The sequence below is a fragment of the Lates calcarifer genome, linkage group LG21 (genome assembly GCF_001640805.2).
Source record: "Lates calcarifer isolate ASB-BC8 linkage group LG21, TLL_Latcal_v3, whole genome shotgun sequence".
Lineage (NCBI taxonomy): Eukaryota > Metazoa > Chordata > Actinopteri > Centropomidae > Lates > Lates calcarifer.
Window position 1 is genome coordinate 836,018 of NC_066853.1, and position 26,861 is coordinate 862,878.

The window sequence follows — 26,861 nt, forward strand, 5'->3', positions numbered from 1 at the left end:
TGCGATGGTTCCAGGTGTTTGACGGCTGATCAGCTGATCGTTAATGGTTCTTTACCTGAGCTTTCACCTGTAATCATCCATCAGTCATCATTAAACAGCAGCTCACTGCTGGAGAACAGTCACTGATGACCTGGCTGCACAAACACAGCTGTGACAGCAGCTCTTATTTTTTTCCACAACCGGAAGTCCCTGCCCTGGGTGCCTGGGTATTTACTCCAGTCCAGTCTGACTCCGTCTCCATCCTGCAGCAGGTTCAAGAGTCCGGACAGGATCAGCTGCACGGGACCCCCTGTGGACTCAACCGAACCGAGCCGAACTGAGCCGAGCCGAGGAGCGGAGCCCATCCCGAGCCCGAGCCCGAGCCCGAGCCGAGCCGCTCTGAGTTCACCCTGGAGTCAGTGTGATGAGCGGAGTCTGCAGTCGTGTGTCCGCGTGTATGGAGGCTCCGAGGCGGAGGATCGACCCGCTGCTGGTCCTGCTGCTGCTGCTGAGCTCCGCCGCTCCGGGACACGCCGAGAGGGTGAGTGAAGGCACCCCGAGGAGGGGAGACAGAGGGGGGAGGAGGGGGTGATTGATGACTGATCACCTGCAGGATGGTGAGTGTCAGAGGTGAAGGAAGCTGCAGGTCAGAGGGCTTTTATTGTGAAAATCAGTCAGAACTCAATGTTGTGATATTTTTGTACGTTTTATTTGTTTTTCATTGACTCAGGTGTGAACTGGGCTGCAGGAGTGTGTGTGTGTGTGTGTGTGTGTGTGTGTGGTAACTACACACATTAAAGGAGCCGTACGCGGATTTGAAAAAGATCCGATGCAGCAGAATCAGAGAGGTTTTCTGACGCCTACATTACCCAGAATGCATCTGGGCTGCTAACAGCTGACAGCTATCAGTCACAGATCTGGGTGTGTTTTGCTAGCAGGTGCTAATGTAGCCTGGACACTGACTCAGGAATCACCTGGAACGTGACCTCAGACCTGAGAGCCGTAGACCTGGTCTTTGCTGACAGGAAGCAGTCAGATAAGTGGAGTGTGCCGTGTGCTCAGGTGGTGACTTCCTGACTCTCCTGTCTCCTGATTGGCTGAACTCTGTCTGAGAAAATGGTCACAGCAGCGATGACGTCATCATCAGTCAAAATGGCCGCCGCTGAGCTGTGCTCCTCCCTCGGAGCGGACGTTTGATGAAACCTCTGCTGCTGGCATGTTAGCTATGTGTGCGGCGTTAGCCCTCGCCACGTCCCTCGTGACCCCACCCCCCGTCGTTCTGAGCATGCTCAGTCCATCCAGACACTTTCTGCTGTTTTTACTGCGGAAATAAAAGAATGTAGAAAGAATGTCGGACAGGAAATAAAACCTGTCTGTCTGTCTGTCTGCAGACTGTGGAGGAATGTAACTAAGTACATTTACTCAGGTACTGTACTTAATTACAGCTTTGAAGTACTCGAGTATTTCTGTTTTTGTTTCTTTATTCTTATACTGAACCTCTCAGTTTGTTCACACGTTTCTCACTTTCAGTGAATGATCTGTATCAGGTGTATGAAGGAGTCTATTACTCAGATGTAATCAGTAACTTGTACTTGAATGTGTCACAGTGTGAAAATGGGCTGCCTCCTCCAGTCTGCTCGCTCTGTTGTTTTAGCTTCGTCTGTTTTCTGTTTCAGCCTTTTGTCCTGATCTGCTGTTATTACTGACTCAAACACACACACACACACTCACACACTCACACTCACACACACACACACACACACACACACACACAGCAGGGAAACACAAACTAAGCTCAGATCAGATTCACAGCAATCGTCTGATCTTTTCACATTTTTTAACTTGTTTAATTGACAGAATCCAGTTTGACTGATGGAAGTGATTGATTGTATTGATCCAGTTTGATTTGTCAGGAGATCAGAGACGTTTACTGACTCGTTTATTGTCTAAAAAAGTCTTGAAAACCCTTGAATCTCAGCCCTTGGATCAGGTGTTAGATCTGATTCTCTGGTTAAAAAGGTTGAAACAGTTTAAACGTGATTCAGAGAATAATCTGCCTCCTGCTGGACAGACGGAGCTGAAGAACAGAGATGATGTGGTTTTTATTTCCCGGATATTTCCTCTGTTCACTGAGACAGAAATCTCCTCTAACATGTGGAGAACAACAAGAGCTTCTGTCAAATACATGAGATAAAAATAATCTCATTAGTTTGATCTCTTTGTGTTCAGCTTCTGTAAACAGTATTTGTTTTATCTCCTGTTGTTGTGTTGTTGTGTGTTTTATCACCATACAACTTGCCTCAGTGTACTCATGATAAGATAAGATAATCCTTTATTAGTCCCACAATGGGGAAATTTACAGATATTAGCAAAATTAAAACACAGAACACATGAAATATTACATTCATACCTGGACGTGAGAGAAAATCTCAGTTGTTTAAGACAGAAAGCAATAAATGAAGTGCAGAATAAAAATAGAAATAAAGCACCAGGTGCTTTGAAATACAGTAACATATAAAATACAGGTTAGTGCTGATGCAGGACTGAGGAGCTGTTCAGTGACCTGATGGTTCTGAAGTAAATGCTGTTGAGGAAACAGGACGTCTCAGGGGGGAGTTATTAAAGGGGGCTGGCAGTAGTTTCTAGTCCTTTTCACTGAATGTGAGTCTCATATTTGTCAGAGAAGATGCTGAGTTTGTTCTGTCCATTTGATTTCTCTGCTGAGCTGTGGAGTTGTTTGGTTGGTTTAAATGAAAGCACATGTCGTCAGTGCAGCGCCTCATTACGACCCAGTTACGTCTTCTTGTAAAGTGACACCTAGTGGCCGTAGTAATTATGACATCTATTAAGTACATGTAGTATAAATGTTGAAAAAGTCAGCGCTAACAAACAAGCACAGGACTTTCATGCAGAGAACCTGTCTCCTGTGTAAAACCGCACAGTGGTTGTTTCTCTGCTGAGCCAAAACCACAATCTTCTCCGAACCCAGGTTCATTTTTAAGCCTAAACCGAAGAGAGACCTTTCAATACCATTAACCACATGTTTATTAGAGTTACCATGACGATGAAGCTCCAGGACACCTGATGACTACAGCTGGCATGCTGCAATATGTCCTGCTGCCAGCAGGGGCTTCTTAGCCATATTTAAATGAAGGGACAAATGATCAGTATGGCTGTATGAGTTGGAGGACATGTTGTTATATTTGATCAGGTGTTGATCATCTTGTACGTGATCATACACGCTTTTATTTCGTCACGACTCGGTCCAGTCAGTCCAGAAAGCTGCTGCGAGGCTTGTCACCAGCTCCTCTTAAAGCTCTGTCCTCTTTAACTCAGCTCAAAGTTCAAGTCAAGATTCTGGAGATCACTCTCAGAGCTCTTCATGCTGAGGTTCAGGTCACGTCTCTGAGGTTTTCTGACCAAGACCTGTTGGTTGTACCTCAGTCCAGGCTGTAGAAGGCAACTGGACTTTAAGGTTCCTCCTCTCATCCAAAAGGCACCAGGACTAAAAAGAAGTCCAGTTGCCTTCAACTCCAGCACTGAAGACCTTTGCTCTTGCGTGGAGTTTGTGTTGGTGTATTTCTTGTGCCGGGGGCCGGTCGTTTCGTAACGGTGGCAGATTCCATCTCGAAGCTAACCATAGTACACTGCTGGTACTGTAGTCACGCAGGAGAGACTTTTATTGTGGCAGGGTGCTCAGGATCCTTAGTGTCCTGAAAACTCGACCTGAGTCCTTTACATAGATATCATTCTTCAGGGTTTTATAGGCAATGGAGAAGGTCAGGGAATAATCACATGTAAATATGGTAAATTGGTTCCAATTCTTCCATACAGCACCCTTGATTCAGGGACTGTTCCTCTGTATCAGGTCCTATCCCTGGTTACCATGGTTACCAAACAGGTGAGATAGGATCTACAGGTCTGGAGGTTTCTGTCATTCAATCCCATCTACCTCCTGCTGCTAATAAACGTAGCTTCAGTCATTCAAATGAAGTCAGTGATTATGTTTAGTCTGACTTTAACTCCTCCAGACTGAAGAACAAACAGAAGAATAAATGTTTGATAATTGTTTTTTGTTCAGTAAAGTTTGTATGGAAGCTCATGAGGGTCAGATTTATTGTCTGATGCAGCGAACAGATCATGTTGAGACACAGAGTGTCTGGAGGTTGTCCTCAAACACCTGAACCATCAGAGTAAATGTAGAACATTTCCTATGATGCCACGGACGTGTTGAGGCGTCTCCTGCCAGCATGTGAGACAGGAATGAAGATAAGAGGCTGAGATCAGAACCTTCATCGGCCCGTCTGTCCGACCGTCTGCTGCTGTTGCACTTTATCACAGGAAGAGCACAGTTACACCTGCAGGATACATGGACGTGTTTGGGTTTCAACCTTCACAAAATATGTCTGACAGATAAAGACATCGTGAAGAAACATGTCCGACAGTAACACTCGTCTAAACCAGAGTTTAACTTCAGTCTGGACTAAACTTTACCCCTGATACACCTGCAGGATCCAACAGGTTTAAACTGTTAGAGTCTAGCAGGATGAGGAGGAGGAGACCTGATGAGACTGAAGAGAATCAGGACCTGGACCAGTATTTATACTATTTATTCAGCTGGATTCAAGAGAAGAATAGAAATAAAAATCCTTCAGTCTGACTCACAAACTTCAACAGTTTTGACTCTAAAAAGTTTAATATTTAATTATCATAAATCTGTCAGACTGTTAGACTGTTAGATTTCACACAGATTTCACACTCTACTTGTTGTTGCTGTCGCACAATTAAAATCAGTCAGCTGTTCGACCTTCCATAATAAATCTTCTCAGTTTGCTGCTGCCTCCTGTTAAATCAGGTTCGAGGCTGATGATGAATTTCCTGCTCTGTATTGTGGCTTTTACTCATATATTTTATTACTTACTTACTGTGTTTATTTTTATTTTATAATCTGTTAACTGGATTTAATTGTGCTGGAATGTCAGTTTATGTGTCTCTGTTTTAATTCTTTAATACTGCAGGATTCAGACGGCACTACAAGAAGGTGAACTCAGTATATGATGAGTAGTGACTGGTTTCAGACACAGCCTGTAGCTCTGATTGGTTCTTCCTTCTCTAACCAGTCATGTTCAGCACAGCTGTTTCACTCTGCAGTTGGTTCATTAGTCACATTTGCCCTTGCTACAAGTCTGATCATGCCCTGGACTGACTCTGGTCCTGATCAGACTCTGGTCCTGATCTAACTTTATTGAGGCCAAACATCCTCTCTGAGGTCCTGGTTGAGGTTCGAGGTGTGGACTGATGATGTGTTCCTGTAGCAGAGGAGGCTGCATATCTGGACCTGAGGACTCTAGTTTTTCCTGACAGCTCCACCTGGTGAAGGAGTTTGAAAATAAATCAGGTTTCTGGTACAGGTGCTTTGTTACGAAATACTAGGCTCCTGAACCTGCAGCCTCCTCTCCTGCAGGAACATACAGGTCAAGGACAACTGCTGCTTCTTTTCAAGGAGATTCAATGTTTTTTAAGACCTTTTGATAAAACTCCTGCACACTGACACAGAGAGAAGGAAATCCACCTGATCCTGATCCACCTGAGCTCCAGAGACGAGTCAGTAAATGCCTCTGATCTCCTGAAGCTGCTGCACAGAACTGGATCAATAAAATCAATCTGTCCAATCAAGCTGATCAATAAACCTCAGTCAGTCAAACTAATGAACTTTATGACCCTGAGTGTGAAACGAGTCGCTGTTTGGAGTCAGACAGAAGATGATCGTTCTGCTTCAGACGTTCATCTGATCTGAGTTCAGTGTGTGTGTGTGTTGTTATATCAGATGCTCAGAGCCATGAACTCAGAAAGATTAAATCAGTGTGTTCTGGTCTCGTCTGTCTGCAGGTGTGTCACTGCAGCGGGAAGTCGCTGTGTCACTGCGACGGGATCAAAGGTCAAAAGGTGAGTGAGGAGCTCTCAGGTGAGACAGGTGTTCTCTTCATTCAGACCTGTTGTTCAACTCTGTTTATCACTGATGTTATAAACATTAAAGTAAAAGCTACAGTGAAGTCCAAGACGTTTTCTACTCAATAATTAATGGTAGTCTAAAGACAAAAATATTGAAATACTATGTACACTGCAGTAATGTAAATAAGTATTAATACTTTCTGATATTTGATTAATTTTCAGTTCTGTGTGTTCAGGAACACAGTGGCAGCAGGTCTCCATTAGAAAGACTGTAAACACCAACTGATCCAGGGCCAGAAGACAAACCACTTGTTAAGTCTGATGTCACAACTGACAAAAATACTGTTTCTAGTTTTTAGCTAGGTTAGCTAGCTAAACTAATCTTAGCACCTGCTGGTAAAAGGTGAAAATAGATGATCATACCTAGTTATTCTTACTATTTTTGATACTCAGAGAGAGCAAGAACAGCAAAGGCTTTCCTGTGAGCATCCATGTTTTTCCAACTTCTCAACTGGAATGTGGTCAACTCAGAGGTGATGTCACTCCCAGTTCCAACTTCTGACCTCTGATTTAAATGAAACGCAGCATAAGCTATAGTTTTACAGGGTGTTTCTTGCTATGAGCCCACATCTTTGTGTTTCGTTTGTCAGTCCTTTTTTGTGCTCCCAACATAGTGAAATAGCTAGATATTGTCGTCTATTTTCACCTTAGCTGGGCAGCACAGAAAAGGACTGACAGCTGAAACATGAAGATGTGGGCTCATAGCAAGAAACAGCTTGTAAAATCCAGAGCTTATATCAGAGGCACCTGCTTTTACCAGCAGCTAACCTAGCTAACGTTAGCACCTGCTGGGGTCAAAGTTTGTTTTCCAGATCTATGTAAACAACACACAGCACATCTAGAAAACAGGACAGACTCAGAGAAGTTGGACCAGGAAACAGTATTTTCATCGGTTGTGACGTCAGACTTAACAAGTGGATTGTCTTCTGACCCTGGATCAGTTAGTGTTTAAATTCTGCTGCCACCTAATGGACACCTGCTGTCACTGCACAGATCCATTACATGTACAACCTCTGTCATTCCCACTCTCACATTAAAACCCAGCGTTCATCTCTGAAATCCAGCCAGGAAACTTTAAAAATATCAAGAATCAGTAACAGAGATTTTTGTGTTTGTTTCAGTCTTGCTTCAGTTTTGTCTATGTGGGTCTAGTCAGGTCTCAGAAGGGGCCTGATGTGGATTCAGCTGGATTTAATGTGCATATACCAAGGTTCTACTGGTGTCTTATGAGCTCTAATGCAGCTTCTATGAGAGTTAAAACTGAGCTAATATTCAGTCTGATGTTTAGATTTGTGGAGGTGATGTTTTCTTCAGGGCCAGAGGTCAAACTGAGGATATTTTAGGATCTTTACATCTTTCTGTCATTGTCTTCAGTCTCTCCTGTAAAAATGTGGACCGATCTCAATTCAGCTGCAGCCGAGTCTGAGGTCTTTGTGTCTCTGCTACACCTGTGACTCAGGTGTGGCTTCATAGACCACCCAGGTATGAACTCTGTGATCTCAGGTGTGTTCAGCAGCCAGAGAAAAAAGTCCTGTTCCTCTCCGCTGAACATGAAAAAGTATACCTGAATGCACCTGGACCACAGCCAGGATCCACCTGAACATACCTGAGTTTACCTGAACATAATGCAGCACAGAGTTATCTGTTAGCTTGAATTCACCTGAGTTTACCTGCTGAACTGACCCAGGATCACGTCATCTAAGTTCTACCTGTGTTTTTGTCTCATGCAGGGTGAAGTCGGGTTCCCCGGAGAAGATGGACTTCCTGGAGTGATTGGTTACCCTGGAAACGAGGGTCACCAGGGACCACAAGGAGAGAGGGTAACAACCGTTTATCATTATTATTATTGTTGTTGTTCACGTTACAGTTCTTATGTCATTAGTTTAAACAGACTGTGGAGTTCCTCAGGGTTCTGATTGTTTGATGATTTTTTCCTTGTCCTCAGGGTGAGCAGGGAGCACCAGGATATCCAGGACTCAAAGGCTCTCGGGTAGGACTGATGATGACGTGAAACTTTGGTTAAAGTTTGATGCTTTTGTGCTTAATTCTCATTTGAAATGTAAATTTGGTTCCAGCTGTGATTCTCCCTCCGAGCTGGGGGCAACACATTAAACCGTCTGTTTTAACCTCTTTAACTCTTTGGCTCTGGATCTTCTTGGACTTAAAAATCAGTTCAAACTTTACTGAACACACACCCACAGAGGTAATCATCTGTCTCTCTGTGCTCTCCAGGGTCTTCCAGGAAAAGTAGGTTTCCCAGGACCTCCAGGACTGCCAGTAAGAACCACTGTACCATCTTCAGACAACAGAGAATTTAAAGCATTTATAGATTGTGATCATGCAGTAGTAAATCAATGTTTCAGTCTCTGTGTTATCAAGTTTAAAAATCAAAAACATTATTTAAACAAAACGCTGAGAAAATGTAGTTTTACATCAAGTTTTTTCAATTAATTTAAAAACTTATAAGTAGACATTTATACAATTCTCTACACTGAAAGGACTGAATTAGAAATTAAATTAATTGGTTAAATTATATATTTGAACTGAAAAAAATCTACATTCTTTCCAGTCATTTTCCTTCAGTCTTGCAATCTTATTTTATCAGGACAAGTGAAAAATATTCCAACCACTTTCTACATCAAAACCTGAGACCTGAGATATTTTTCACTGTGATGTTTTCAATTAATGTTTTATTAATTTAATTATTGTTTTTTCTCAGGGAATTCCTGGACGTGAAGGACCAGTAGGCCGTCATGGACTCCCAGGATGCAATGGGACAAAGGTAGAGATGAGTATCTGCACACTGGATCGTCCTATTTTAAAGGGGACCCAGGGCCCCATGATTGATTGATTAATATATTGATTGATGTCCTCCAGGGGGATGTTGGGTACCCAGGATACCCCGGGCTTTCAGGACGTCGTGGCGTTCCAGTAAGTCCCACCCACTGTCTGTGATTGGGTTTTTTTCAATCACTGCAGACTGAAGCTAAGCTAGGCTAATTAGCTCTCAGAAGCTAAAGCTAACTGTGTTGATGTGTTTCAGGGTGCCCCAGGACTGCGAGGTACAAAGGTACGAGGACTCACATGAATACATTCATATTCAAGTCATACCAAAACACTGTATTTAGTTAGCTAGCTAGGTAGTTAGCTTCTCTGTTCCTTTAGCAGCTGTTTATTGACTGTTTCTGTTTTGTTGTGGTTTCAGGGAGACTCGTTTGTCTACGCCGTCCCTCAGGATATTAAAGGAGAGACAGGACCACAAGGACCAAATGGAAAAGAGGTCAGTCACTGTCGGACATTTTGTTTTTCTGGCAAGACAAAATTTCCCCCACCAAGGAGAGATAATTGACGAGTTGTAGTGCCAACTGTTCTCTCTGAATGGCTGATGGATACTGTTTTCTGATTGGCTGTTTTTGTTTCAGGGGTCGAGGGGAGGTCCAGGTCAACTAGGTCTGCCAGGACCACCAGGACCTGCTGGACTTCCTGTATGCTTCAGTTCTGTCAAACTATATTTTAACAATCGACAGTCCCACAAACTGATGTCAGCTGTTTGTTTGTTTGTTTTTTAGGGAACTCCAGGGTTGCCAGGGTTACCGGGAGAGAAGGTCAGTCTCTGACACTAATGTTTGAAAGACTGAGGTTCTGTCTGACCACGTGACTTTGGTCCTGATGATACCATGTTTGTGTTTCAGGGTCAGGAGGGTCCCAGTCCGGTGATCCCAGGTCCCAGAGGACAGAAGGTGAGCTAATGCTAATGCTAACGCTAAACTGCAAAGTAAATAAAGACCTGTGACTATTCTAATCAGTGAAACACCATCATCTCTATCATCATCTCCATCCTCATCATCATCATCATCATCATCATCATCATCATCATCAGCTGTGCTTGGTTCTCAGGGTGATCGTGGACCTCCAGGGATTCCTGGACAGAAAGGGATCAAGCTGTACGCTGAAGGACCCAAAGAGCTGAAGGCCTGTGTCTTTGTATCTGTGTGTCTTTGAATCCATCGCTCTGATTGTCCGACTGTTATCACTCATATTCTCCTGTCATCATATTTCAGGGAGAACCAGGTGAAGTCGGAGAGAGAGGTTGTCGTGGACTTCCTGTAAGTCAGAACGATTCATAAACTCATCTCATCCACAGCAGCAAAGATCAATCATATTGATTACTGGTTTGATGGGTGCGTTTATTTTCTCCTCTAGGGTGACCCAGGGATATTGGGGGCGAAAGGACAGAAGGGTGATTCAGGTGACCCTGGTTCACTGGTAAGAAAGAGAAAGAAACCAGGGCATTCATCTATGAAAATATGGATTTATAATCAAAACTGATTATTTCAGCCTGTAATCAAACAGTTACTGATCCGTATCTGAGGGTTATACTTGTCATTATTGATTATACATCCCATTTTTGGGAACTTGATATCTGAGCAACACTGACAGAATTCATTCAGATTTGATACAAACGTTCACTTCGACTCAAAGATGAACTGATTAGATTTCAGCTGTCAAAGGTCAAAGGTTATTGTGACTTGGCCATACCTTGATGGAAGCATACAACCATGAGGCAATTATTCTTGTTTTGTGGTTATGATCTGAACTTCAGCAGAAACCTGGACCTGGTCTAACGTTGGTCATTGTTTGTGTTTCAGGGTAAACCGGGAAAGGACGGACTCATCGGAGAGCTTGGAGCTCAGGTAACTACCCTGCTAATGTTAGCATAGCATTCTGCTCCATTTAGAGGACAAGCAAACCTAGACTCCACTAGCACCTTAAAATATCTAATAACATCCTCTCAGTTGGAATCAGACTGACTAAACCTGTGTCTGTCTGCAGGGAGACCCAGGGGATCATGGGTATGTTGGTCCTCCAGGTATTGACGGAGCCCAGGTGAGTGCTGTATGAAGTACTACAGCAGTATCACATGAAGTACTGTGTCAGATGTTAACCTGGAGCTGGACCCAGACCTCCATTAACACAGACTGTGTTTTGTGGTTTGTATTTTCAGGGGGAGAAAGGTGAACTTGGTCCTCCAGGTCTACCAGGAGAGGTGAGTCTGAGTTTTTACTGTCTCTGTATCTGCAGGAGGACAGACAGCTCAAACTAACCCCTCAAGCCATCGAGCCAACAGGACGTCTGGTTGATGACCATAATTCTCAAGAAGCTTTAGCACCAACAGTTTCTGTTCTTCTGTTTTCATCAGGTGGTCTACAATTACATGCTCCTGAAGGGCCAACGTGGTTTCCCTGGGCTCCCTGGACCCTCAGGATACTCTGGAGAACAAGGTATGAGGGGTTAAAATCACAATGAAGGTTCAGGTTTACGTCATTTTAAACCACATTTTTGATCTGGTTTGTGTTCAGCAGTGTCCATTCAGGGGATTCACATTCAGTAGCAGAAGTTCAGCTGGATAAAGGACAGATGGAATGACTTTCTATTTACAACTGGCAGACAAACATAAATACCTAATACTGTGCTGTATACATGGCTGCCCTATGGAATGCCTGATGGCTCGCTAAGCACCTCATTTTTTCACCTTCACCTGGCCTGTTTTTGTTGGAAAAAAAATGGACGAAAATTGTTGCCATGTGCTGTTTATCTTAGATCATGCGCCAGGTCACACCAGGAGTCAGGTGAGGTCATATAAAGAGTGGCAAAGCCCATGTAGAATAGAGAAGTCATGGTGGATGAGTAGATGAAGCACTTCTCCTCTGGTCATTTTTCTTCTTCTATTGTCTAATGGTTGACAAGCCTCTGCTTCTTTCAGGAGTCACTGGTTTTCCTGGACTGCAGGGCAAGCCAGGTACACTCCACCTACTCTGTTATTGATAATCAGATAAAAATCAATAATGATATCAATAGTAATCAGATCTCACAGTGTTTTGAAATATATAGTCATAATAATGATGAATATATATTTAAATAAAAATCTCTACTTTTTCTCTCCAGCTGAGGCTCCTGTTGGGCCTCCAGGACGCCGGGGGCTGCCTGGTTTATCTGGACCCAAAGGAGACCCAGGAGAACCAAGACCCATTATCACTGGGCCCCCAGGAAAGACTGGCTTCCCAGGAATTCCTGGAGATGAGGGAGATCCAGGAGAACCAGGAATACCAAGTGAGAGAAACTTTACTTGAATAGAAACCATCAAAATGAACAGAAAACATCCATCTCACCATCAGACGTGTTGTTCTCTGTCAGATTTAGTGCAGGATGGTGTTGGTCCTCCTGGAGCTAAAGGTTCAAAAGGCCTGTTGGGATATCCTGGGACCAGAGGGCATGTTGGACTGCCAGGTGAGTGGGTGAGATGAATGGGGGAATTATGGTGTCAGACCTGATGATGACTGGTCTGGTGATGTTTCTATAATCAGGTCTGGACGTCAGCATCAGTCAGAGTTAATACATCAGATTTCCAATGGAATTTTGTGATTTTTAATGAGGAAAGATGTTTTGCATAACTGATTTACCAACTGACTGATTGATTGGTATTTGTCAGGTGAGAAGGGTGAAATCTGCTTGGTCTGTCCTCTTGCCTCCAGCACCCCTGGACCTCAAGGTAAACCAGGAGAGCCAGGTGAAAATGGGGGGACAGGTAAGAAAAAAGTACCAAAGTAAAAGTTGATCGTTTATGGAATTTCATTTTAAAACTAAAGGTGATGAGCAGGTAAAACTCACCTCTCTGCCTCTGTGATGTCAATGTCTCCAGGTTCAGATGGTTCATCAGGACCCATTGGTGACAAAGGGCTCAAAGGTGCCAGAGGACCACCTGGTCCACCGGTGAGCTGACCTGCTGAAGGTCTTCTGAACTGACACACATGTTAAATTTCTTCAGACATTTTCAGAGACAGTCTTTCAGCATGTGAAATGTTTCAGTCAGAGACACTTCTGTTTAAAGGTATTGACAGTTTGTAGGAAATGGCTGTTACGTTAGATTTGGCCAGGAAAGCTGACATCTGTGAACTCTGTCCAACATCCTGAGTCCAGATGAGTGTGTGGTAGCTTTTTCAAAAAGCACCTGAGAAGACACTTAGGGGTAAGATACTAACAATTTCAAGATTCCAAAAGTATCCAGGTACCAACAGTATCTTGGGGAAGGGAAGTATTTAAACTAAATGTAACTAGACTCAAAACATGTTGCAGTTTCCCCAGACTGCTAGCAAAGCCCTTTTCACCTGTGATGTATCTCAATGATATTGATTACTCTCAGTACATCTGGCAGAATACTAAGTATCTTGACAAGAGGGAGTTATTCTACAGATAAATGTACAGCAGCATACTGGCCACATTAGTAGTGAGCAGCGGTTCAGCTGTAGGTTCTTCTCTGTATGGATGAACAAATAAATAACATTAGAACAATATGTGTCTGTTTTTAGGCCCCATTTGGTGCCCCTGGCAGCCCGGGGCCCCCAGGACCTTTTGGTGACCCGGGGATCATGCAGAGGGTGGGACAGAAGGGTGGAGAAGGAGCCCCGGGGCCACCAGGACCACCAGGTCGCGAGGGATCAGACGGACGTCAAGGAGTTCCAGGTCTGAAAGGTGCTTTGGGTCAGAGAGGAAACCCTGTGAGTATAAGAGCCATCAGACTGGATCTGAGGGGGGAATGGGGGGGTCGACCAAAACCAGATCTCTGTCTGTAACGTGGTCAGATCACAGATGGTTTGTTGTGTCTCTTTAACGCTGCTCTCAGGGGCCTCCGGGAGAGAAGGGTAACAGGGGCTCACTCGGGGAGACCGGGCCCCGAGGACTGGAAGGACAGAGGGGACCCACCGGACCTCCTGGTATTGGCGCTCCAGGATCTCCAGGACCTAAAGGCAATATGGGAGTCCTGGGACAGCAGGGAATTCCTGGAAATCCAGGTGAGTCTGTCCAGGTGAGAGTGTCCAGGTGTGGTCTGAAGTGGACCAGCAGCTGACCAGGAGTCTGTCTGTGTGTTCTCTCAGGCGAAAAAGGTTCTCCAGGTGAAATCAAAACCACCCCAGGAGATCCAGGACAGAAGGGAGAGAAAGGTTTATCTGGAAATCCTGGACCTGAAGGTGAGACAGGTTCATCTGCTGCAGCTCTGAGTCACACGAATGTTTGACTTTTATTATTTAAAAAAAACGTGATGATTTTAGACACAGGTGAGAATCTGATATTAACTTTAAAACTACAAAAATCTGTGAAAATCAAGTTATAGAAGGAAAACAATCACGGTGGATTACCAAATGGGAGTAAAAATTATCTGTAAAAATCAGTTTTAAAAAAAAATCAGTTGATGAACCTGACGCAGTTCTATTGGTCTGTTTACCTGCTGATTCACCTCTGTTTTCTGCTGGTCTCAGGGCTGACAGGGCCTCCAGGTGATCTAGGATTTGTTGGTCCAAAGGGTGAAAAAGGAGATAAAGGATTTTCTTTGCAGGGTCTCCCAGGCTTTCCAGGGATTAAAGGTCAGTTTAGGAACAGTGGTGGAGAGGAGAGCCAGCTGAGGCTTCACATGGACTGAAGATGATGTTTTTATTTTTGTCTGCCTTCAGGACTGAAGGGATCTCCAGGAACTAAAGGTATATCAAGTTTTGGGGTCAAGGGACGAGCAGGGCCATCGGGCCCACCAGGAATGCCGGGCCCAAAGGTAACATGGACTCGTACGAACAGGAAGTTTCAGACAGATTGCACTTGACAGAATGACAAGAAGCTAACAGACCCTGAGGCTGTATCTATACTATACTATATTTTAGTTTTAAAACCATCACTATTAATATGGTTATGCCTTACATCTAATCTACTCCACTACTTTGTGCTTACAGGGGGACCGGGGTATCGGTTTCCCTGGTCCGCAGGGTCAGTCGGGCCCTCAGGGAGAAGATGGTTCTGTGGGGCCCCAAGGAAACTCCGGACCCCAAGGAGTAGATGGACCTCCGGGACCTTCAGGACAAGATGGACCACCAGGACCCATTGGTAGATAATTTACGATCTGAAGAACCAGTACTGTCTTCATTTGAGTCATATCGCTCTAACCCATGTTGTAGTTTATTGCAAGTAACCTACAGCCTACCAACCTGCAGTTGGTTTGTTCTGGTCTGAATCAGTGGATGAGTTGGTTGCTAAACGTATCATGTTTTGCTCTTGGTTCAGTACAGTAAATGATGTGTTTAGGCTGAGAAAGTAAACACAGGAAAAACGTCCTGAAGAAGTTCCAGTTATCAAGGAGCTAGTCCAGGCCAGACCTCCATCCATTCTCTGGCTCTTCCACCTCCCAGCATGCAAAGCTCAGCTGGCTACAGGAACCTGTTTAGCTCAAACCTTAAACAAACCACTCCAGAATTCATTTGTGACCAAATCCAGACCACTTCATCTGAAGGTGTAGGTACAGTTTTTGTGTTTAGATCTACCCAAACCAGTCAAACCAAGACAGAAAACCAAAACTGATTCCAGAGGTCTGACTAACACAGGCTTGAAAACATCATAATTTAACTGAAGTGAATTGAACTGTTTCTCAGGTCGTAGTGGTCTGGATGGTATGCCCGGTCCTGTTGGTCCTGTTGGACTCTGTTCACAGGGACCTCCTGGACCTGAAGGAACGGAGGGACCGATTGGCATCATCGGATTCACAGGTACCAACTGCACAGGATGTTCGGTAGCGCTGAGGTTTGTTTGTAGAATTTAGCAAAACTGAAACCACATGAGAGAACCCACCTGTCTCTCAGTCTAACACCTGTTTTTCAGGGCCCCGGGGCTCAAAGGGAGTGCGGGGTGATCCTGGGCTGCCAGGTGTGGGAACCATGGGGTCTCAGGGACCACATGGGACACCAGGGTTTGATGGACCTCCAGGGCTGGTAGGAGGTGCCGGACTAAAGGGCCTGAAAGGCAACAATGGGGAGCCAGGAAGCCCAGGTGAGGAGGCATGGCTGAATCTGGTTTGCATTCAGCTTTTCAGGCCAAGTTGTGTCACTGTGTCCTCACAAGTATAGTAACATGTGTATTTTAGGTATCAGAGGGGACATGGGTCCTCCAGGACCTTTTGGGAATCCAGGCGATGATGGGAAACCGGGAGAGACAGGACGACCAGGACCAAGAGGTTTCATCAATCAATCAATCAATCAATCAATCAATCAATCAATCAATCAATCAATCAATCAATCAATCAATCAGTTATCTGTGTCTCGCTATAACTGTCTGTCTGTCTCACAGGTGATATGGGAGCAGATGGAGGCAGCGGCTTTCAGGGACCTCAAGGGCCTCAGGGGGACCCAGGAGAGCCCGGACCTAGAGGAGTCTCTACTTCTGTTGAGATGTACGGAGATCATGGAGACCCTGGAGCCCCCGGTACCCTATTCTGTTGTATTCAGTTCCTGTATGAATGCAGTAGAACTCTGTCTGGATCACTGTACAGGTTTCAGTTGGTGTTCCTCTGGGTTTTATTCCGGGCTCCTTTTTATTCTCAATTTATATGTTTTTACTTACTTACTCAGGGGCGGTAGGTATTACTGGTGCTAAAGGAGAGCGGGGCCCCCCGGGACCTCAGGGCGCCAACGGCATCAATGGTATTCCTGGATACACTGGGCCACAAGGTGAGCACAACTTCCTGAAAACTTAAAGAAGAGATTTAACCTGTTTTTGTTGCATCGTGTTTCTATGCTTTATGAATTTGACCGCTGATTAATATGCTTGTGTCTCAGGACTTCCTGGAGACCCTGGCAGAGATGGGCAGAAAGGTCCTTCTGGTCCCTGTGGGCTTCCTGGTATCCCAGGAGAAATGGGGAAGCCAGGTAAACAATGAAAATTAACTTTCATTCTCTGGGATGAATTCTGTCTCTTTGTTTTTCTACAGTGTCCTGGTGTTTTATGTCCAGGTGTTAAAGGTGAGAAAGGCTGTACCGGCCCTTGTGGGATACCTGGTTCAAATGGAAAACCAGGTTCGGGAGGACCTAAAGGTCCTAAAGGAGAACCGAGTCCGCCTGGACCAGGATCCAAAGGATGCCCAGGAGAGAAGGTATCACACACCACACACAACCAAACATACCTGACCCTGACACCACTGTCTACCTGCCAAAAAAATTGTATGTTTTATATTTTATTTAATCTTTTTTTAACCAGACAATCTGTTATCCTTGTACGTTGATGACACAATGTTTTATGTTGTTATTGTGCCTCAGTCTTTACCACTTCTTTCAAGATAGAGTGAATGTTCAATAGGTTTTCTATCCTTTAACTATCCTACACAGCTACGATTCTCTAATAAAAATGAATGTTTGTTTAATTTTTTTTACACTTATATGATTCTCTTTCTGTAATTCAGCTCAGCATCCGCTCTGTTTTACTTCTTCTTTCACCTCTTTCTATCCAAATTTCAGGGACACATGCTATAAAGCCAAGTGTATTTTTAACTCCCAAGGGCTTGAGGGGCATAAAATCAACAGCAGAAGATCAAAAAAATTATGTTTTATGTAAATTATGTTAGACTGTACACACCATACCCTAGTTATAAATTTATGACCCGGATCTCCGGAACTGAGTGTGTCTCTTGTAATAACACCATATCAGCCTTCTCTGATGTGAAATATGGAGTACCCCAGGGTTCTGATCTTGGCCCCCTGCTTGTCTCTCTTAATATTTCTCCTCTTGGCCAAATTAATAGGAGTCATGGAATTAAACTAATTCTAAATGGGTTAGCCCCCTTATACCTGTCTGATCTTCTTAACCCTTATATTCCCTCCCGTGCTCTGCGTTCTCAGAGTGCAGGGCTGCTGTCTGTCCCCAGAGTTAAAAAGAAGTCAGCAGGCTGCAGGGCCTTCTCCTATCGGGCCCCCTTCCTCTGGAACAACCTCCCTATTGATATTAGACAGGCTGACTCAGTTAAGGCCTTTAAATCCAAACTAAAAACTCATCTTTATGCCTTAACTTTTAACTAGCATATTATTCTGATTCTTATTTCAGGTTACCATTTTTCCTTCTGCGGGTTGGGTCAGTCTCAATGCATCAGTTAAGCTTAGTAGTTATTAAATGCTGTCCATGATGTCCTGCTGATGAGATTACTATAAACCGTCTTAATATCGCTGCATCACTCTAACTGTGTGTTTCTTCCATCAAACACATTACTGCCCAGGCTGTGCTTCTCTCTCTCTGCTACTGTCTCTTACTGCAGGGTTCTGTCTCTGGAGCTGTAGAGGCTCCTGCTGCTCCCATGATCCAGCTCAACTGATGATGTTACAATAATTTAACATTTATTAGTGTTATTGCTGTTAATGTTTCACTGCTCTGTCATTATTATTCCTTTAGCTATTATTATTATTATTATTATTATTATTATTACATACATTAATACATTTTGACTTAGTCTGTGTGGTTTCTGCCTCTTAAAGGAAGTTTTTCCCTCCATAGTCTCCTAATGCTGCTCATGGTGGATCTGTTGGGTCTCTCTCTGTAAATTTTATAAGATAAAGAGTACGGTCTAGACCTGCTCTATATGTACAGTGCCTCAAGATAACTTCTGTTGTGAATTGGCGCTATATAAATAAAATTGACTTGACTTGACTTGATCTCTTGTTTTATAACGTGTAACGTGTCTTGTCCTGTTCTGTCCTCATCTCAGGGGATTTCAGGATGTCCAGGACCTGCAGGTACAGAGGGGAAACCAGGACCCCCAGGAAACTTTGGTCCTCCAGGAGCCTATGGTCCCTGTGGCCCCAAAGGCCAATCTGGGCCCCCGGGAAACCGAGGTGTGATTCTTTACTGTTTATACTTAATATATCTGCAGCTTAAACAGCCTGGAGTCTATTTTGTGTTATAAATAGATAAGGTGGTCGTTTTTGCATATCTGTGTCTCATGTATTGAATCTGTTTTGGTTTTCTTCATTTCTTTTTTGGTGTTATGAGAATATATGTAAATTTCCCAATTGTGGGACAAAAAAAGGATTATCTTATCTTATTTGCATGTGTGAAAGCTGCTTTGATGTTTTTCATTTCAGGGGAAAGACCAAATAAAACCTCCCCAAAAAATTCTAATTTAAAAACTGTCACGTGATCAAAGTGTTTTTCCTGTTTGCTCATGAAAACCTCAGTGGAAACCTCTGCTAAGTTGTCTGTCTGTCTCAGGTCGTCCTGGAGTTCCTGGTGAAAAGGGCTGTGATGGTCCTCCAGGGAAAAATGGCTCTCCAGGATGCACTGGTTTCCCAGGTACATAAACCAGCATTACACAGTCATTAATGTCATCAATACTTCTACTGATCCCAAAGATGTTCATGTAAACATGAGGTGATGTCTGTCCTCAGTATGTCACTAACATCTTTTTTTAGGTAACAATGGGGCACCTGGAGATCCTGGTCCAGCTGGTCCCAGAGGAAACCAGGGACAAGATGGGATACCTGGACCTCCTGGAGAGAAAGGAGCCATGGGATGTAGGAGACCAGTGATGGCAAACAGCCACCATCAGTGTTGTTGTTAACAGTTTAGGTTTCTGATGTCCATAACGTGACAGAGTTTCTTCCACAGATTCTGAATCTGGACCCCGGGGCCCAGATGGGAAGAAAGGTCTACCTGGTGAGTCCTCAGTTCTGATTATGAGTTCTGTTTTTAATTAGAACTAAAGAAGAAGAAATAAAACACACACACTCCACATCCTCTCGTCTCCTCAGGTTGTGTTGGATATAAAGGTCCTCCTGGTCCCTGTGGCCCTCCTGGTCCATGTGGTCCTGGGGGAAACCCAGGTTGTCCCGGTCCTCCTGGACCCCCAGGTCCTCCTGGTTGTCATGGCCAGAAGGGAGTCTGCACTGAAGGAGAGAAAGGAAACTGTGGAACCCCTGGAGGAAAGGGACCAAAAGGTAAAAAGGCACATTAATATCACACAACACAGATGCTGAATATGGAATCTAACCATGGTCTTTCTCCTTCTAGGTCCCCCTGGCTGTAAGGGTCCTCCTGGTCCTCCAGGCCCTGGTAATAAAGGAGATAAGGGATATAAAGGACCAATAGGTAAACCAGGACCACCTGGCTTCCCTGGTCTACGTGGTCCACAAGGCAAGCCGGTCAGTACATCCCATAGTTACAATATACACTGAAAAATTCAACTTACGCAAGGATCAGTCTGCACGATTGTTTTGTCTTTCGTTCTTGGTTGTAAAACTGGTAACACCACAAGGTTGACCCTGACCAATCATCATTCACACCACACTGCAAGACCTATTCATTGTTCCTAATGTTCATACTCAGGCCTGATGCAGGAAGTTTGTCAACCACGACAACACTGTGTCACAATCAGGATGAATTTGAGTTGTCTGAACTGGATGTTAGATCCAAAATCTTAATACAGTTCCTGTTGTTGACAGGGTGAAAACGGACCTCCGGGTCCACCTGGGTACAAAGGCAATGCTGGAGAAATTGGTTACACTGGACCTGTTGGTAAGAATTCCATCCACAGGTACATTTATCGGTCAGTGTCCATGTTGTTCAGAAGACACTTCAGCAAACTCTGTAGAGAATAGCTGTTGGAAGATAAATCTGATATTATTTGCTGCCACATTAGTCTGTGAAGTGAAGCTTCTTCTGGGGGTGTTTCAGGTTTGAAGGGTGATGAAGGGTCACGAGGTGATGCTGGCGCACGAGGACTTCAAGGAGTACCTGGATTCAGAGGTAACACAGTGACTGTCCACTAACAGCAGCCGGACACCTGAGTAGTGTTCTGATACACTAATACAATTTACCATGTAACTGCCAATGGTTGGAACACTAGCTTATTCCGAATACTGCCCCCTGCAGGACCCAGGGGGGAGGACGCAACCAGGGAGGTAATACTGAGTCCAGGAGACCAAGGCCTTCCTGGAGAAAAGGGACCACCAGGAAATAGAGGACACCCGGGGTCCATTGGGGAAGCTGGACCTCAAGGTCAGTGTTTGGGTGTGAGTGGTGTAAAAGCAGTTTTAGATACAAACTGTGTGAATGGGATTTTAGAGACATTGCTGTGTTTTGTGGCTGCAGGTATTAAGGGCCGAGGAGGGCAGAATGGGAAAAGAGGAATACAAGGTCGTCCTGGACTGAAAGGGGAGCAGGGAGACCGGGGACCCACTGGACAAAAAGGTACAAAAAGACCACAAAGAGGTTACAGGTTTTACTGTTCTTCCTCCTCCACTTGTTAGCTACAAAATCCTAACAAGTAAAAGCTAACTGTTTACCTTAGCCAGTTAGCTTCTTACCTTGACAGGTGATCTTTGTGGTTCCCTTGATGGTCGGCTCCATCCCAGATGAACAATGCAGTGAAATCGCAAATTTGATGTTACGCATTGACACTGCGCAGTTTGAGTTTTAGGAGGTTTTTAAGTTTAGTTTTGAGGTTTTTTTAGTTTTCGTTTTGAACACATTCACTCTTCACACTCACACACCGCTGACCTGTGTTTGTCCCGGGGTTTGAACTCTCGTGGTTGAAGGTTGGCATCCTGATCCACTGGACCACCTTCAGCGCTGATCAACAACCAGAGAGACAAAAAGAACTGACTGAGGATCAGACTTAACCAGATTCACCTTCATCAGGTTTAAGGTTTCTGATCTTCAGTCTGAACAGATTCAGACTCAAACATGTTGAAGTCAAACTGTTCTGATCTGATCTGAGTCCAGTCTCTGAGGACAGGTGCTGTAAAACACTCTGAGAATCATCTGTGGGTTTAGACCTGACCTGACTCGTGTGGTCCCGGTGGTCTATAGGTTTAAGAGACAGACTTACCCTGGTTCAGTTACATCCATAGATGTTTTTCTGTTATTTCTCTTTAGACGTCTCTGCGTGGTCTAGTGGGATAAGGTGATCAACAGGTAATCCTCAGGTTGCTGGTTCAAGTCCAGCTGCTGCTTTTGGTCTCACATCATCTCCTGTTTATCTTTAACTTTCACTTAAAGACAAAATGTTAAGAAAAACATTATCAGATTGACTCAGTCTCTTCTTAAAATCCTTCATAAAACATTTTAAAACTGTTTAAACCCAGACGTCCCTCAAGATAATAAATGTCACCTGAGCTTTTCCCAGACATCCTGAACTTCCTCAAAGCTCCAGAAACATCAACCACCAGCTTCCTGTTTATGGGTCTTATGGACAACAAATCAGATTTACAACCTGAGCTTCAGTCTGTTGTAGTTTTCTTAATCTCCTTTGCTACAAACAACCTTTGAGCTGCGATCTACACACTGAAAATGGGAAGTTTTGAAGATGAAGATTTGGATCATGTAATCACACAGTGATATTTTCTTTGTCAGGAATTCCAGAAATCCATTTCCCCATGGGAAGACGATTGTCTGTTTTCACTGTATTGAAGCCTTTTTTTATATTTGTCCTCTGACTCTGTTGTGTCGACAGGTACGGCAGGTCCATGTGGTCCACCTGGTCCCAAAGGTATTCAAGGTCTGCCGGGTCCCTGCGTGGACAACCCGGAGAAGGACAGCTTCCTGTTCACCAGACACAGTCAAAACCTGTTTGTCCCAAGATGCCCTCCAGGAACCAACAAGGTGTACAGCGGATACTCACTGCTGTTCATCAACGGGAACAACCGAGCTCATGGACAAGACTTGGGTAACATGACACCACTGGTGAAAAGTAACTAAGTAGATTTACTCAGGTACTGTGTGAAGTACAGTTTTGAGGTATTTGTACTTTGAGTTTTATGCAACTTTATACTTAAACATCTGATAATAATAAACTTTATTTATATCACGTTTCAAAATAACTGAAACACTTCAACACCAACATGACACAAAATCTGGTAAATGAAAGTACAGGGAATAAAGTAGAATAAAACACAAACAACAAGAACAGAAGATAAAAGCACAGTAGAAAATACAGCTACAGGTACCCACATATACACAAACATGTACCTGCAGATACTCAAATACCCATGAATACCCATGAATCCAGAATAAACATGAACTTCTGCACCAGAGGGAGGAAACTGAACTGATATTCAACACAAAGACTTTTTAGTCAAATACAGTAAAACACAGGTCAGAAACAGATGTTTCCCAGAGGATGAACGACAGTAGCTGATTAGACAGGAAATGTTTAGCTGAACGATATGGCTCCTATACAATAACATGTTACAGATGCTGTACTGAAGCGTATCATGGACCACCTTCAATGTGTTGTTAAAATGAAACCAAAAGCATCTGTTTGACCTTCTCACTCTCTCTCTCTCCTCAGGTACATTAGGTAGCTGCCTCCCTCTGTTCACCACCATGCCCTTTCTTTTCTGCAACACTGACAGCACCTGTCGCTATGCCTCCCGCAATGACTACTCCTATTGGCTGTCCACTGATGAAACACTGTCAGGCAGCGTCCCATTCATCTCGGGGGAAATACTGGAGCGTTACATCAGCCGGTAACACACACACGGAATTCAACCAAATCAAAACAACAACTTGTATTTACATGTGTTTGATGTACTTGAACTTGAAGTGAATGAGAGTTTAATATTTCTTGTCTGAAAGTTACAAACCTCAGTTAAAGGACTCAAAACAATTATAGAGAAACACAAAGCAGCTACAAAGAGACACAAAACGATCAAATAGAATAGAGCTACAAAGAAATGAAAAGCAACAACCAAGAGACACAAAGAACTTTATACCTGTCTGTCCGTATGTTTGTTTCTTGTGTTACAGGTGTACTGTATGTGAGGCCAGAGCCAACGTGATTGCCATCCACAGTCAGACCATTGACGTTCCTGGCTGTCCCCCTGGGTGGGATAATCTTTGGGATGGATACTCCTTTGTGATGGTGAGCTGATGTTGTTGGGTCGGGTTTGGTCACGTGGTTCACATCTGCAACCTTTCAGTTGATGACAGATGTACAGTGAGAGTGTGAGATGCGGCTTTGACCTTTGACCCTTGCTGTTGTTGCTGCTTGTCTCCAGGAAACAGGAGTAGGGGCAGAAGGGTCGGGTCAGCCTCTGGCCTCACCTGGATCCTGTCTGGAATACTTCAGGAAGATTCCCTTCATCGAGTGTCACGGCAGAGGAACCTGCAACTACTACACCGACTCCTACAGCTACTGGCTGGCTGCTCTCAACCCTAACGACATGTTCAGGTACGATACACCTTTATCATCATGTTCAGTTACAACACACCTTTAACCACGTGGTCAAGTACGATACATCTTTACAATGTGGTCAGGTACAATACACCTTTAACAGATGTTCAGGTACGATACACCTCTAACGACACGCTGAGGTCTGATACATCCCTAACTATGCGGTCAGATATGATACACCTTTATCAACACTTTTATTTACACGTTTGGGTACACAATGTACCCAGGTATGATGCATCTTTGTCTCAGTGTTCAGGTGTGATACACCTTGAACAGGTTAGAACCAATCTACAGACAATGTGTTGTTTTTTTGCCATAATTTAATCTTTGTTTTGTCCGAGAATCAATTTTATTTTTCAAATAGAGTTGAAATGAAATGTTGTTCTTCAGAACCACAGTGTAAAATCATACAAAGTAGAAAAGAAAAAACATCAGACTGAAAGGAAATGTGAGGCTGTCCTTTAAAACACCAGCAGGGGGCAGTGTCCTCTAATTAACCAGCAGCCGAGGAGGTTTAAACAAAGTGAGGTCACCAACAAAAACCACAGACACAATTCATAGTCATAGTCTCTCTCTCTCTCTCTCTCTCTCCTGTGGTAACATGTCTGTGAATGTCTCTCGCCCCACAGTAAACCGAGGCCTCTGACTGACAGAAGGGTTTTTCCTGACAGTCTGATTAGCCGCTGTCAAGTCTGTATGAAGATGCTGTGAAAGAACTATTGATACTACCACTGTAAATACTGCTGCTGCCAACACTACTGATATTAATACTACTGACAACAGCTCTACTTCCTGTGTCCTCACACCAGCACTGACCAATCAGAGGACAGATGCATCCACCATCTTTGCTTCCTGTTTTTAGTTTTAGATAGAATTCAAAATTATTCATCATTTAATTCACTGAATTCATCTGAAACTGCTACCATTATATACTAATGCCCATAACCTCAAAGTACTACTACTGCTTCTTCTGTTGCTTCTACTACTTCTACTACTGCTACTGTGACCATTATCTACTAATAATTCCGGCCTCTAACTCCTGCTACTGTAGTACTACTATCACTGGAGCTGCAGTACCTTCTTCTGACAGAGGTCTGCAGTGCTGAGACACAACAGAGGAAGAAGACTGACCAATCAGCAGCTGCACTTCCTCTGACAGCCACCAGGAGGAGCTCCAAGAAAACTTGAAGTCAACGAGGAAAAATTTAGAGATACAAAGAGTGATGCATTTTTATTTTCTGCACAACAACAGAATCTGAAGCTCCCTGATTGGATGGTTCTCAGGCAAGGCATTCTGGGACTTGTTGTTTTATGTCATTAAGTTTTTCTACGACCTTTCACTAATTAATTCTTCATCAAACCATAATATTATACGTATGTACGAAGAGGAACCATGTGTTTCACTTCAAGACTCTATTGTTTTCAGATGTACATACTCTTGTGCTGTAATTGTTAAATTTACTGAGATAGTGGCAAACTGGTGAAACCTTTGTTTTGTGAATATGATACTTGTTAAGTTTAATAAAATGTGTTTTACAGAAGTCAGATCAGTTTCTGTTGTATGATTCTGCTATTTTCCTCCATCGAAGCGGGAACACAGTCAGATCTTTATACTCTGTTTAAAAAGAGTATAAATATTAACCAGAAACATGGCCGACAAAAACAGGAAGTTTACTGACCGGAACAAGAAAAAAGCATTCTGTTCCACAGCATTAACCACATACACATTTATTGTAGAGAGCTACAGGACTGATCCTAAAATCAGGAAGTATGTTAGCATGTTAGCATGTTAGCGCTTCCTGTTCCCTCATCCCAAAGTGTTTCTGGTTAAATGTCTGAAATAATTTCTGTGGTTTTAACACAAGCTCAAGACATTTTCAGGTTTTATTCTCCGATATAAAATGGGTCAGTAAATCCCCCACTCCTGATGTTTGAAGCTTTTACGTGTCTTAAAAAAGGCGGTTGCTAACGAGTGTCTAAATGAGACTACAGAGGTTGTCTGGGACGTTAACATGAAAACCCATCTACTCACCAGTCCACCTTTACAGCCTCGTTGTGTTTCTACTCACGCTCTTTCAAACTCTCACTAACTTTCTAAGAAGAAAGGCTTTTGTAGAAGAGCTCAGAGCTAAATGAAATGACCAGTTGGAAGCTTAGTGGTGGAGACGTTGACGTCATGTGACTGTGGTGTAGTTGACCTTTAAACTCACCTATATTACTCTATAAGTTATGTTTTCATGTGCACATCAAGACTGTAAAATAGTTCACATCTCAGTAATGATGTGTTGGACACAAATTTAAAGAGAATGAGTTTAGTTCCTGGCAATGATTCTGATTTCTCTGCTTGTAGCTGCAGGATGTTCTGATTCTGTAATAACGTCTGTTATTAATGATCATCAGTATGAGACGTTTGCTGTTGGATTTTTACTCTAGAAATAAAAGTTAGTTTTATTTTCTCCTCACAGGTGAGATAAACTTTAGATTTAAACTTTCTGAATGTTCAGTTTCTCTCTGTCTGATCATTTGAGTCCAAATGAAATCAAATGAAACTTTCCAGTAGTTTTCAGGTCTGTGTTTTTTCACTCAGAGAGGAAACAAAAACTGTACGCATCACAGCGAGGAGGAGTGATGTCATCACCTTCCCATCATGCTCCTCTGCGTGTGTGTGTATTCATGCCAGCAACTCCTTAGTGACGGCCGCTTGCCCGTAATGTGTTGCCACGGCAACCAGCTGCTGCTAATGTGTTGTTTATTAGCATCCGCAGAAAGTGAAGGTGATGAAGATGAAGTGGAGTCACAGATTTGTCTCAGACATGTTCAACATTTGTCAAACGCTCGATTC

General features: G+C 43.6%; 1 protein-coding gene across 1 annotated transcript; it reads left to right on the plus strand.

Annotated features, from left to right (window-relative positions):
* Positions 1–236: 236 nt before the first annotated feature.
* col4a3 (collagen, type IV, alpha 3) lies at positions 237–25,649 on the plus strand. Its single transcript, XM_018662873.2, has 52 exons — positions 237–520; positions 5,869–5,925; positions 7,722–7,811; positions 7,937–7,981; positions 8,224–8,268; positions 8,711–8,773; positions 8,869–8,922; positions 9,035–9,061; positions 9,197–9,271; positions 9,414–9,476; positions 9,561–9,596; positions 9,684–9,731; positions 9,889–9,963; positions 10,053–10,097; positions 10,195–10,257; positions 10,641–10,685; positions 10,825–10,878; positions 10,997–11,038; positions 11,192–11,273; positions 11,756–11,791; positions 11,938–12,102; positions 12,187–12,279; positions 12,482–12,577; positions 12,692–12,762; positions 13,359–13,547; positions 13,673–13,841; positions 13,926–14,018; positions 14,307–14,411; positions 14,499–14,593; positions 14,769–14,919; positions 15,462–15,575; positions 15,688–15,855; positions 15,950–16,039; positions 16,153–16,287; positions 16,434–16,532; positions 16,641–16,730; positions 16,815–16,954; positions 18,554–18,680; positions 19,057–19,137; positions 19,257–19,358; positions 19,453–19,500; positions 19,596–19,781; positions 19,855–19,985; positions 20,286–20,358; positions 20,518–20,589; positions 20,716–20,841; positions 20,935–21,033; positions 22,298–22,510; positions 23,135–23,312; positions 23,593–23,707; positions 23,844–24,016; positions 24,649–25,649. The coding sequence occupies exons 1-52, from the start codon at positions 404–406 to the stop codon at positions 24,728–24,730; spliced, it is 5,031 nt and encodes a 1,676-aa protein (XP_018518389.1). The 5' UTR covers positions 237–403; the 3' UTR covers positions 24,731–25,649.
* Positions 25,650–26,861: the final 1,212 nt, after the last annotated feature.